We start from the raw sequence: 13,909 nt of genomic DNA, 5'->3' as shown, positions 1-13,909 counted from the left end.
TTGCTAAAGCTCAAAGACCTTCTACTTAATGACATCAGATAGACCCAAAACCACAAAGAAAGCCATTTCACACATTGGTCAACACCTACATTTAATCGTTGTGTCTTGGAAAGAAATACAGGCGTCTTGGTCATGGGATGTTAACTCTTTTATTAACTTAGGGTTAACATTGTATTTGCTCTGTGGATTTCTTTTTTGAAGTTGTGGATTCAATAAACAGCTGGGTTTCCCCCAGCTCCTGGGGACAAGGCAAACGCATTATAGTCAAAGAGGGGAGCAGGACAAAATGGAGAACAAGCTTGAAAAAATTTAAGGCAAATGTCACTCCCATATTAAAGGGAATTGATCAAGCATATCTGTGCATTTCAATGAAAATATATGAAATATCTGTCAAAATAATTAACATCGGTAAAAATTAGAACATGTAGCTTATAAAATGCCTACACAGGTTTGGCAGAAATAAATCCAACCGTGTCATTAGGCTCATAGTACACAGACACAGGAGCATCTACCTTAAGAACAAGTTTCCTGAAGAGCAGAGGCCAAGTGTATTTCAAAAGCAATTCCACGAAATGGGCGGTGATAAGATTAATGATTCACGGGTTGGGTTTACATTTTGGCAAGAGGAATTGCTTAGTCAATGGGGCTCCTCTTGGCTGGTCCCTGGGATGCTTCCTGGGGACCCTCCCCAGAAGGCTCTGCATCAAGTAGAGGTGATCATTCGGGCCAGGAGGCTCCCAGAGACGTGGTGACAAGGGGCGCTCAGCTCACCTACGGGACAGTGCGGCAGAGAAACAAAGGGTCTTCCCGTCCAGATTTGGAACTGGGACGTTCTAAGACATCGCTGCAGTTCCAGAAGTAGCTGACTGTGTAGGAATGGATGCTCCATCCCCAGTGGTCATATATTTTATGCCCCCCAAGTCTATTTTATTTACAGCCTGACCAAACTGTCCCCAGGCTGCTCCGCGGCAGGTGGGGGAGTAGGTGCGCGCTCGGCCGGGCATCACGCGTGGGGATGTCCCAGGCCTGGTGGGTGAGATTCACTGTGAGGCTGCACAAAAGCACGGGGAGAAGAGTGGTGTGTGAAGCCAAGCATCTTGCCTTTCTGCTTTGGTCTTGAAGATTCAGTAAACTTAGGGTCCCAGAGGCTGCCCCGAAGCTGGAGCTATGGATTCCCAGAATTCTTTGTGTTTCCATCTTAAGTTTGCCAGAAGAATGTAGCCAGCAAGCAGAGTTTGAGAGCCTGTCACTGTTTGAAGAACACCCCCTTATGGCCCACCACCCATCTGGGCTGGGTGCTCAGAGATGCTGCAGAAGGACCTTGCTCCTGGGGAGATAAAGCTGTCAGACGCAGGGCACCCCCCAAACAGGCTGTGGCTGACGGTCTGGAGAAAGGCTGCTGAATGGACGGACGGACGGACGGACAGGAGGGGCCCTGCCCCCTGCAGTCGGCTGGGTGCCCCTACCCAGCCAGGAGGCACGTGCGGCAGCAGAACTGAATGAACAGCTTCCGTTCACAGAGCCGGTTGGACTTCACCATCTCGCAGAACATCTCGTCAGCTGGGGTCCCACCAGGAAAGAGAAAGGAGGGATGTGTCAGACTTTGGGGCCTGACATGTTCCAACCATCCCATTTCACCAGGCCCCAGTGATGGACTGGGCAAGGGTCATGGAAGAAGCTGGGGGCGGCAGCCGGAGTGGCCGTCACGGTCTTCCTGGGACATGTGGCAAGCCTGGTGTGGCAGAGGGGACATGTGGCCTAGGGAGCGCCTGGGTGGCTCAGTCAGTTGAGCGTCCGACTTAAGCTCTGGCCATGATCTCAAGGTTCGTGAGTTCGAACCCCACATGGGGCTCGCTGCTGTCAGCACAGAGCCCACCTCGGATCCTCTGTCTCCCTCTCTCTGCCCCTCCTCCGCTTGTGCTCTCTCAAAAATACATAAACATTAAAAAAAAAAAAAGAAGTGGCACCTAGCATGCAGGGGCTCACGCTGGGTATAGGGGATGGGGGAAAACTGAGGCAGGGTGGAGGATGAAGCCAGCTGTACCAGCCAGGCCTCAGTGCTCCTGTGCATCTATCTTCCCAGACAACTGTGGTGGTGCAGGACTTCGTAGGAAGACTCTGGGGGCTGGGGCTAGGGTAGGAGGGCAGGCCTGGGACAGGTCTGTGTCCTGTGGCTGTGTTCTGTCTGGCGGCTGCTCCTGTGTCCAGGGGGCTCCCCAAACTGAATGGGATGGGAGGGAGAGAGTCGTCAAGGCGAATGGAAAGGGGGAGGGGAGGAGGGATGGAGACCAGCCCATCCCAGCTGGCTGCTGAGTTTTTGAAGAGGCCTCGTCCTTGATGGGACCTGGGAGCCCCTCCCGAGACTGCCCCACTTTCTTGGGCTGTATCTATAACCTGAGTAGGTGACATCCTACAGAGGGAGCTTCCTACTCTGAAAGCACACAATTCTGCAAACCAAAGAGAAAAAACAAAAAGAAAAAACAAAAAAAGACCAAACACCAAGGCAAGGAGGCCACACTAAAGTGTGCGGGACATGCTGGTTTGTGCTCTGCCATGGCAGGGCCAGTTACAGCTCCAAGCCCAGGGATGCCGTGGGGCCACCAGCTTTCTCCCCCGCACACCGGTTTGAGGTGCCCAGAGCTGGCCTGCGATGCTCCTCCCGGTGGCTCGCTGAGCATGGAGTCTTCTGGCTCACTACTCCTGCACCAGGTCCCCGGGCCAGAGTCCTCTGCCTGGAACCCCAAGCTGGTCTTTGGTCTCCCTCAGAGTTTCTGTCTTCACAGCTCATTCTGGTCTCCAGTGGGCCTAGAGAACCAGGGCTCTCCCACAGCAGATGTGGGGCTTCCCTGTGGGACCTGGGGGGTCCCGACTCTGGGCTCTGAGGCTGACACCCTCCAGGCCTCCTGGCTTCGACCCCCAAGGTCAGGCCTCTCTTAACAGGACTCATCGCACCCAGGCCACCGGGCTTATGGCACAAGAGTGGGAACGGTACCAGAACAAAATCAGCTTTAAGAGTCACTTGGCAAATGGACCGGCAGTAGCTTGGTGGCCAGGATGCCTCCCTGGTCAATGTGAGGGGCCCAAAGGGACAGTAGGAGGCTATGAGGCATCCCTGATACTGGGGCCAGCACACCCATTCAGAAGGGCTACTGTTCCTGCCTCTTCTCCTTCTCTTCTTCTCAGCTCAGTGAGCTGAGCTCCTCCAAGGGCAGCCCCGAGGGTAACTCACATCCCCCCATTCCCTCACTGGTGCTCACCGTTGCTGCACGTATGGTTGGTGATGCACGTGGTCCCCAGCAGTGTGAAGCCCGTCTTACACCTGCTACAGTTCCTGCTGGAGCCTTCACAGCTCAGGCAGCTCTCGTCACACCTGTGGGAGGACACGGGTTCATGACGCTGCTTGGGGAAGGGGCCCAGCCACTCCAGGAGGCCCCTCCTGGAGCCCCCCTACCCTCTTGCACTGTCTCCACCTGCAGCTGTGGCCACCATGATGGCCTGAAACCCCAGCCAAGCACATCCTACCTCCTGTCTACACTATCGCCCTGGGAGGGTGAAGTCGGCAGGAGCATGCCTGGAGTGGCAGACAGGCCCAGGTCTCTGAGACTCCCTGTGGCTCACCTGGACACCTTCTTGGATACTGTGCCCCCCCGCCCTGTCCCCCCCACCCCCGCCACCAGGTGGCTCCTCAAGCGGCATCAGCACATGCACCCTTGGGCAGCTGCCCAGCTCTGATGGCTACAGGGTTGGGATGCAGGGACAGGGGCGTGGCAAAGCGACCCTGGAGCTGGCCTGGGGACTGCTGTTGCCCACGAGGCTGAGTTTTCTTTGCAGTGATGCCAGCCTCCCTCCAGGGCAGGCAGGCAAGGTGAGGATCTTCCAGTTCTTGCCCTGAGATGGGACCCAGGGCTCTTTCTAATGCAGAGTACCGTGACCTCAGGAGAGGGTTGGCACACCGTGGCCCTCAAGCCACATCCAGCAGTTTTACTGGAAGGCAGTCACTGCTCATCTATGTATCATCCGTGGCTGCTTTCACAGCGGCAGGACTGAGTAGCTGGGACAGAGACCATGTGGCCAGCCAAGCCCAAACTACTCACCACGGGGCCCTCTACAGAAAGAGCTTGCCAACCCATCCCTGGGGCTTGAATGTGCACCTCACCTCCTCCGGACCACGTGCGGACTGGGGCTGCACCTGCCACCTTTTCTGGGGCCACTTTGGTGAGTGGGTCTCCCAGTGCTCCAGTCTGCCACCCGGCTTCCCCACGGATGCCAGCTGCAGGTGGAACAGGCCCCAGAGGTGGAGCTCAGGCAGGGCGGGTGGGGCATCCGGGGCAGGAGCCTGGCTCAGATGGCTCCTGCGTCTGCCCTGTGTGGCCAGTTCTTTGCTTAGGACAGATGCCACCCTCCCAGTCAGGGACTAGATGCTATCAACAGAGGCTCCTATAAGCCTCTTTCCAAAGCAGCCATCCGCTGGGTTCTCATTTCACCATTGATTCTGACTACATGGAGCCCTGGTGGGTCATGCCCTCGGCCTGCTCTTCCAGTGCAGGATGCCCCCAGACTGGAGTTCAGGCCCGTAGTCTATATTTATAAATGTGTAAATCCCACAGGCAAACTTGCTCTTCTGACTTCCTCCTCCTGTAGCAAGAGCTTGCCCCCCCACCACACCTCCTTGCCCTACAACCTGGAGGGAGAGTGGGCCCTGCCATGTGCGACCCTGTTTCTGTGCACTCTGGGGAAGCCACTAAGGTCTGGACTCTGTCCTGCTGCACCTTCTGGTGGCCCAGCCACAGACCCTTGACGCCACAGCACAAGGGATGACTTCCCCTGGAAACCCTTGGCTTCTTATACAGACCACCCCTGTGGGACCGGAACTAGGGCCTAGCCTGTTTCATGAAGATGCTTCAAAGGCCCTGGGCCAGCTTTCCCAGGCCCTGGCTGAGGGCAGCTTCAATGAAACCATGGGTAGAGTGTGCTAAGGTGGAGGGCCACCTGCACATGGCTTACCTTCTCCAGATATAAGCTGGCCACGTCAGGGGTCTCCCTGCCAGCCCCCAGTGGCACTGAAGGTGAGTCAGTTTTCTATGGCTGTGTAACAAGCTACTACAAACCCAGCAGCTTAGAACAGCCTCATTCACCATCTCCCAGGTCTGCAGGTGGAATCCTGGGCAGGCTCCGACCTGCTCCCTGCTCAGGGTGTCACAAGGCCCAGGTCAAGGAGTCAGCTGGGCCGGGGCTTAGATCTGGAGGCCCCAGCTCAGGGAGAGAATCCAGCATCACGCCGCCCCCAGGGAAGGATGATGCCCCCCATCACCCCGGTAACACTGCACCCCCCACCCCCAGCTGCCTTGAGGTCCCTGCTTCTCTGAAAGACCCTCTTGACTCCTCTCTGTCAGGATTACCTGCCCCGCAGGTAGCCCTCTCAGGCAGGGGGCTTTCAAAACACCTCTGGTTCTGTCACTTTCTATGGCACCCACTTCCCCACAAAACACCATGGCAACTTTGCCCTGCCAGACTCTGGAAGGACAGGCATGTGCACCGCAGCCCCTTTTCCGTGCTCTATGGCACGGGCCACGTGTCCTCGCCTTCCTTTTGCCTTCAGGCTGTTCCAGGTGAGAGTCAGACAGCAAGTCTTGTCATCCTCCAGTGTGGGCACAGAATACAGCAGAAGAAATGCCTGAAGTCTCTGCCCCCCTGAGCACCCAGGAGGGGCCAAGGGAGTGGAGAACAGTGGGGAAGACTGGGGGCCTGAGGGGCTAGCTACCCCTCAGGCAAGTACCCCACTGAATTGCTCTCCAGAGAGGTCCTTGCTCGCTCTTCTGGGTTCTCTTACTAAGCCTTGGGGGTGTCCAGGGCCTCTTTTGAGATCCTTACCATGGACTGTTCTCCACTTTGGGCCTCAGGTTCACTGGTCTTCCTGGCATCCTGGTTGCCAACCAGCAGGCCTATGTTCTGGGCTGGCTTTTCCACATAAGCCCCCCCCATATGGCTGTGTGGCCCAGAGCTGCCCCAGGCCTACCCGCAGGGGCCAGCCACAGAGCTTCTCAGCATCCTGGGGCCTGGAGGAAGCCAAACCCTAAAAGCTGCTGCTGCCTGAGTGGGGAGAGGCCCTGCACAACCAAGCAGACCAAGACTATTCTTCCTTCAGGAGGGATCCACATCAAAGGGGTCTTCAGAGCCAGGGCACTCGAAAGACAGAAGCTTCCTGAAGGGCTGGCATTTCACCACCTCAACGCCTTATGCAGGGCTCCTCCTAGGGGTGTATCTCCAAGATCTGCTGTGGGAGCCCTAGCACTGGACTGGAAGCTTCCCCTCCTGTGGAGGTGAGCACCCAGGAAGATGCTGTCCCCCACTGTTGAGAAGGGGCTTAGGAGGCTGCCTACCTCTTGCTTCCTGGGCTGGGGACACCATAGTTTCTGGGTTACCAGAAAAACCAGGGGGGCTGGTTACCACACTCATGGGGATGCCCAGCATCCTGTGGGATCCTGGGCATCTGACAAACACAAGTGATTATCACTGGGGTGTCTGGGTGACTCAGTCAGTTAAGTGTCTGACTTTGGCTCAGGTCATGATCTTGCAGTTGGTGAGTTCAAGCCCTGTGTCGGGCTCTGTGCTGACAGTTCAGAGCCTGGAACCTGCTTCAGATTCTGTGTCTCTCTGTCTCTCTGCCCCTCCCCCCCCCTCAAAAAAAAATAAATAACAATAACCATTAAATAAAAGAGAGTATCACTGTTTAATTCCATGTGCTCCCTGGCTGCTGTACTTAGTGTAATCACCCTTGAACCAATGGGCTGGTACAAATAAAACACTTCAGACACCCAACCGAGGGCCCCACAGAACTCAACAAGGCTGGTGCCAAGTTTCCTGTTTCAAATCAGCTCAAAAGAGGGGGCTGATGCCTTCACAGATACATAACCCCCTATGGGGACCTTCTTTTGTGAGTCAAAAAAGTGCAAGGATTTGGTGGTCTCTCTCGGGCAACTGTGGGGTTTTCTGGTTTTGTGAGAACAGATTAGAACCCAGAGCAGTGTTCAAACACAGACTGCGGAGGCAACCCCAATGTGAGCTCAGCTGTGACCTGGAAGACAGGGCTGCTCTAACAGGGTCCCCCAGGGCTCCCTTGTTTTGAGGCTGTTTCAGAAGGAGGCCCTCCCCCACCCCCACCATCATTATCAGCAAGGCCACCTTCCAACACCTCATTATCGGCTGCCCTGCCTGTCCTGGGATCTAGGTTATGAAGTCCTGGTGTAAGGCAGTAACTATTCAGCAGCAAGACAAGAGGATACCCAAGCAAACTTCTTTCATTGCCCATGTCCAATGACAAAGAGAAAGAACCAGACTGGGTTGGAAGCCACCAAATAAGAATGGCACACCATGCGGACACACAGGAGAATGAGAAGGGTTACAGTATATGTTCATTGACTGCATGGCAAGTGGTTTTAGAATGAGGACATTGTCTGTACCTAAATTTTCTCTAATTTAAAATGAAAGAAATCCCCAACACATGGATTCCTTCGTTACTACCAGCATGGGTGTATCTTGGGCTGCAGCAGGGAGTTGCTCCCATGGAGTCTGCTGTGGTGATGTGAGTACCGCCAGGCAGGCACCTTGTTATCCTGCTTCCTGCCCCCTCCCAGCTAGAGTGCCTGGCACACAACAGACACTTGTTAAATGAACCAAGGAATGAAAGCCACCAGCGAACTTGTGACCTTGGCAATCGTCAACCACAGGGGGTCCCTCCTCTGTAAATGGGGTCTGGCACCCCCACCGTAGCTCCCGCACCCTCTGCAGCTGTGTGATGTGGCACCCTCCCCCAGGCCCAGGGAAGAGGCTACCAGACTTGGCCCTCCAGCTCCTCCCTTGCTGCCCCAGGCAACGCCATTCCCTAGCAATCTTGGTCTGAGCCAGGAAGACTGAAAGAATTGCGTACCTTCGGCACACTTTGTGGGGCAAGCCTGGCATCTCCTCTGGGTAGAAACCTTCACCACAGGCTGGCACACATTTCCAGTCTTGGAAGTGGAAGTTTGCTGCACAGTGAATACATTCTTCTCTGCTGGGCCCTGAGGAGTGCAGGGACAGAAGCAGATGTCAGGGATGCCTGCCCATTACCATGTTCCAGGTCTGCCGCGGTACCCTGGGGATCTGGGGTCTTGTTTGGATGCCCCTGTCCACCACCATAGCCAGGTTTCCCAAGTGCCCACCCTGTGTCTGCACCGGGCCTCCCTGCACCCAGGGAGGGACATGGAGGCATGAGCCAGGCCCAGCACCCCTCCCACTGCCCGTGCTGTGTTTGATAGCCCCCATTCCAAATGCTTCCTTGCCAACAAGCCTTGGTCCCACTTCTTTTTGCTAGAGGTAGCCACGTGTGGCTTGGAGCGCTTGAAATGTGGCTGGACCAAACTGAGACGTACTGCAAGTGCAAAATACAGACACACTGGATTCCAAACACTTCGCATAAAAACAGAATAAGAAAGTCCTTGTTCATTTTTCAATGTTGATTATATGTTGAGATGATAGTATTTTAGACACAGTGGGTTAAATAAGATGTTATTATACTTATTTTTGCCTGTTTCTCTAGGAAATTTAAAATTGGTTCAGCGGCTCCCATTTGTGGCTTGCGTATTTCTTTTGGACAGAACAGCATGTAAGATGTGGGAAAAGTGAAGGAAGAGATTTTCAGGGGATGGTGTTGACAGGTATTTGGTGTGGACAACCAGGACATTTTCAACCACAGAGAACAAACAACTAAGGGCTTATAGAGTGGGGGATGGAGGCCTGAAGAGACAAAAGCTCAGAATGAAGGACCAAGAGTCAGGAGGGAGAATCTTCAGCTCAGCTTGGACTCATCACCCTGCAGCAAACTTTGGTCTAGAATGAAGAAAGAGTGCTGTTCACCTCTCCACCTGTCCATGTGTCCGCCTGTCTGCCTGTCCATTTGTTCATTCATCCACTGAACGTCAAGCAGGCTGGAGGCTACTCTGTGCCAAATGTCCCTGAGGAGCACCTGATGGGACATCAGAGAGAGGCAGCGAGGTGGCCCCTGGCTGATAGCTTAGGGGGTTGAACACGGGAAAGAAGTCATCTCAGATGCTTATGGTGATCACAGTCCCTTGTTAAACATCTTCCTTTAATTTCACTGTGGTCTTAGATGGAGGCCTGGCAGCTAAAGCAGTAATATCTGGCCCTCTTCCCGGAGTAGCATCTGGACTAAGAGGGGGCCTCTTGGCCTTGTCAAGGGAAGACTCCCTTGAAGACAGGGGTATGCAGGGTGGTTCCACCAGCCCCAAGGCTTGGTGCTCTGGTAGCTGGTTCCATCTCTCAGAACCACAGCTTGCAACCTGGAAGGAAATTCTGAGCTCATTCAGGATTGTGAGTGGGAGGCAGAAGCAGGAACCCTTTGGGGTCACTGGGCCTCCATAATGAGCAACGGCCCACCCACTTGTAGTCTCCACATGGGATGTCCTCTTTCCTTCGCTGCAATGCCCCACAAACATGTAGGGTTCCTGCCCAGTTTATGTCATTCCAGATGGAAGACTGGTCTTGTGCTTTGGCCACCCCTCCATCATGTATCTCCAGGGAGCATCTGGCATTGGCCACTTGGCCCTTGGAAAGCCCTGGGCCTCCAGAGCTGTGTGGTCCTTGTGGCTGTCCCCTTTGGGCCTCCTCTGCTGAACCCTGTTACCCACATCGTTCTGTCTCAGCCGTTAGGGTCCTTAATGCCTGAAGAGCTTCTGTGGTGCAAAAGAACACTCATTCATATTTGTACACTCGACCCTTGACGAACATAGGGGTTGGGGCGCCAATCTCCCACAAAGTTGAAAATCCACATTCCCCCAAATGTGGATTTTGATTCCCCTAAAACTTAACTATTAGTAGTCTACTATTGACCAGAAGTCTTTCTTTTTCTTTTGTTTAAATTTTTTAAATGTTTTTATTTATTTTTGAGACAGAGAGAGACAGAGCATGAGCAGGGGAGGGGCACAGAGAGAGGGAGACACAGAATCCAAAGCAGGCTCCAGGCTCTGAGCTGTCAGCACAGAGCCCGATGCGGGGCTCGAACCCACGGACTGTGAGATCATGACCTGAGCTGAAGTTGGACGCCCAACTGACTGAGCCACCTAGAAGCCCCTCTTTTTTATTTTATTTTATTTTTTTGAGAGACAGAGAGCACATGCGTGTATGTACATGCACATAAGTTAGGAAGGGGCAGAGGGAAAGGGAGAGAGTCTTAAGCAGGCTCCACATTCGGCACAGAGCCCAATGAGGGGCTCAATCTCACAAACCAAAAGCTCATGACCTGAGCTGAAATCAAGAGTCGGACGCTTACCCAACTGAGCCACCCAGACGTCCCCAGAAGCCTTTCTGATAACACAAACACTCAGTCAACATACATTTTGTATGTTACATGTATTATATGCTATATTCTTACCATAAAGTCAGCTAGAGAAAAGAAAATGTTTAGAAAATCATAAAGAAGACAAAGTATATATACTGTACTGTATGTATTGAAAAAAATCAACGTACAAGTGGACCCGTGCAGTTCAAACCTATATTGTTCAAGGGTCAAGTGTACTTAGTTTAATGTCCAATTTGCTAAACTTCAAAGCTGGTGAAACACCCAGCTGGGTTAGATGGGAAAGTTCTGGAGACGGATGGTGGTAAGGTACAATGTGACTGTACTTAATGCCACTGAAGTGTTCACTTAAAAATGGTTAAGACGGTAAATTTTATGTTATGGATATTTTGCTGCAATAAAAGAAGCTGGTTAAACACACATTTTCAGGACAAACTATTTTCACAATTACCACAAACTATGAACTTTATAACCAGAAGTCTCTTAAGGATCCCATTAAGTCACCAGTCTTTGCAGGCCTCAGATGCTTGAAAAGCACCCACAGATCATAACAATAATAGCAAAATGGGGTTTGCTTATACGGGACCCAATCCGTCACGTGTGGGGCCCTACTACAAAGTGAACACACGGAGTCCTTGTTCAAAATGCAGGAGAAATGTGCCATTAAGGGTACTAAGATATAAAGTGCTTTTCTTGCTTCTGCAATCTCTCTCTCCAGCTGTCATGGTGCTTTTTATCTGCCATTTCGAGCCTCTCTCTGTTAGTTAGAGGCCTGAGGAGGCTACAGTGGGTGAGGGCTGACTCTCACGGGGACCTGGGGCACCACCCTTCAACTCATCTCGCATATGTTCTACCAGCTGCCCAGTGCTGACCAGTGTGTCATGTCCCAGCTGGGGACAAGTTCAGCCAGGCACCTCCCTGTCCCACGGGTCCCCTGCACCAACCCACAGCTGTTGGGCAACCCCAAGGGGTCACATGCCTCTGTGCCAAGACTCTGGGTGTCTGGACTGGGAATGGGCAAGAGGCTTGTTCCCATCCAGTGGCCCATCAAATGCCCTGGGGCACTGCCAGCCCAGGGTGGGGACAGAGGCCACCGTGCCTCACCCTGCACTTGTGTCTGACCACAACCCTGCCCATGACCATGCCCAGGCCCACATCCAGGAGAGGAGAAGCAGCAACCACTGAGTGGGAGCAGGGATGGGAAGGCGAGGTGGGCCTGGGCCTCAAGGGCGTGGGGAGCTGGCAGCTGAGAACAGCTATTTCTGACACAGACTTACATTTGACACGGAACAAAAAATCCTCTAGGCAACTCAGAGCAGAGAAACGGGGTCCTCTCCCCAGCAGCTGCCAGGGAGTGGATGCATGCATCTCAGGAGCCTAGAAAGAACCCAGGCAGGCAGGCACATGGAGGAAGGAAGACCCCCCAGATGGCCTCAGACTTCATAGAGTGACATGCCCGAAGTGACAGAGGAATCACTGGGTTGAGAGGAGAAAACTAGGGAGCAACTCCATCAAGCAGTTTGCCAACCAGCAGTCTGGGGATGCGGAGGAAGAAAAGTAAATTGAATTATTGAAATCTAAAGCGCTGTAAAGGCACATATCCGAATTTTATGGATTTGAGCAGCTATGAAATTTAAATAAGGAACATCGATGATGCTCCTTAATCAACCTGGGCTAAACAAGGAGACAAAGAAACAAAGAATAAAAATGACAGCAAAAAATTAACCGGGCAAATGGCTAGAAAAAAGAGCTCAGCTGTCAGCAGCTTAGAAGGCTTCCAAACGTCGAGCTCTCGCTCCTTTGGGGTTTGTCCCAGGAGGGACGTGTCCTGGGAAGGCACATCTCTTGCAGGATTTGGGGGCTCCGGCCTTGGCCACAGCCCTGCTTTCTCTGGCACGTCCACTCCTGGAAAGCACAGCCGTGGCCACCCGGGGCTCACATGGCCATATGGCGACGGCTGTGCTGTCCCTGTCAGGTGCCGGGTAGGGAAGGTGAGTCAAGAGGAGAAGACTGTTCCCGAAATGTATCTGAGCCCACAAACTCACAATGCACTTCACCGTCTAGGGCGAATAACTCTGTCACCGGAAACCCAATAAAATGAGCGCATTCTCTGCTGTTGTGCGTAAAAACTGTGCCTGGAAGACATCTGTGCTATCATCTTCGTGGGGAATTATAATACACATAAAATTGTTTATAGAAGTCTTTCTCTTTGAATAAAATGTTCGAAGTGAACTAAAGATGGGTACAAAGAAAGAAGGCTGTGTTTTAAAACGCCTTCTTCCCTTTACCACCACAATCAGCCCCCGTCTCTCTGCATCTTTATAGCTTGTGTCTCAGGCAGTGCCTTTTCCGCAGGAGCGATTAGCTTCCCTACGCAGCTGACAGCATCCGCTGCCTGGCTGCGCTTCTAATGCAGGGAAGCCCAGACTGCTCATGGAAAGTGAGGCCTTATGGTTTTTCCTTATTTTGAATTTGTAAAATTGTGATGAAAGGAACATCACATAAAATGGACTGTATAACCAGTTTTAAGTGTCCGGTTCAGGGGCATTAAATACAGGGGGCGCCTGGGTGGCTCAGTCGGTTTAAGCATTCGACTTTGGCTCAGGTCATGATCTCACAGCTCAGCTCACGAGTTCGAGCCCTGATTCAGGCTCTGTGCTGACAGCTCAGAGCCTGGAGCCTGCTTCAGATTCTGGGTCTCCCTCTCTCTTTGCCCTTCCCCTGCTCATGCTCTGTCTCTCTCTGTCTCTCTCTCTCTCAAAAATGAATAAACATTTTAAAAATTAAAAAGATATATATTCACACGGTCATGCAACCACCCATCCATCTCCAAAACTTTTTCATCTTCCCAGACTGAAAGTCTGTTCCCCATGAAAGTCTGTTCCCCATGAATCCCACACTCCCTCCCCTTGCTCCCTCCCCCCGCCCCCCCCTCCCCCAGCGCCTTCCTGAGCTTCAAGACCATTAGCCTACAGTCAGTGACCCAGGTTCTAAGTGTCTGGCGTCATGAAGCCAACGCCTCTGCAGGCGATGAACTCACCCACGCAGGTTTGGCAGCTGTGATGGCACTCCCCACATTTGATCAGCTCGGAATCAAAGTAGGTGCCCGGCTCACAGTCTGGAATGCAGCTGCCCCGTGCAAAGCTGTTGGAAAAAAAAAAAAGCCATGTTTTCATATCTCTTTCAAAATTCTAATCAAATTATGATTTGCCCCTGGGGTGCCTGGGTGGCTCAGTCAGTTGAGCGTCCTTTGGTTCAGGTCATGATCTCACAGTTTGTGGGTTCGAGCCCCACATCGGGCTCTGTGCTGACAGCTCAGAGCCTGGAGCCTGCTTTGGACTCTGTGTCTCCTTCTCTCTGCCCCTCCCCTGCTTATGCTCCCTCTCTATCTCTCAAAAATAAATAAACATAAAATTTTTTTTTTTTTAATTATGATTTGCCCTTAATTGCCTTTCATGAAAGGCAAAGGAAGTTGCTCTTTGTGTCACTTGAGGTTCCAAGCTAATGAAAGCAGGAAAAGGAGTCCTGCAGCCAGCTGGAGGGCCCCAGGAAGGGATG

General features: G+C 52.7%; 1 protein-coding gene across 3 annotated transcripts in view; it reads right to left on the bottom strand.

The window, feature by feature from the left end:
* Positions 1-1,389: 1,389 nt before the first annotated feature.
* PCSK6 (proprotein convertase subtilisin/kexin type 6) overlaps positions 1,390-13,909 on the bottom strand; it is a 190,622-nt gene continuing 178,102 nt past the window's right edge. For all 3 annotated transcript variants that reach the window (XM_047086733.1, XM_047086734.1, XM_047086735.1), the window contains 4 exons: positions 13,392-13,495; positions 7,928-8,057; positions 3,258-3,370; positions 1,390-1,560 (listed from right to left, as the gene is read on the bottom strand). In XM_047086733.1, the coding sequence (XP_046942689.1) occupies positions 1,463-1,560; positions 3,258-3,370; positions 7,928-8,057; positions 13,392-13,495 (445 nt within the window). In that variant the 3' untranslated portion in view covers positions 1,390-1,462. The remainder of the gene's footprint in view (positions 1,561-3,257; positions 3,371-7,927; positions 8,058-13,391; positions 13,496-13,909) is intronic.

The sequence above is a fragment of the Lynx rufus genome, unplaced genomic scaffold, assembly GCF_022079265.1.
Source record: "Lynx rufus isolate CCGP_SWC_20201006 ecotype Redwood Valley unplaced genomic scaffold, mLynRuf1.p SCAF_21, whole genome shotgun sequence".
In the NCBI taxonomy this organism is placed as follows: Eukaryota; Metazoa; Chordata; class Mammalia; order Carnivora; family Felidae; genus Lynx; species Lynx rufus.
Note: the sequence above shows the minus strand (reverse complement) of the source record. Positions and strands in the feature narration are given on the sequence as shown.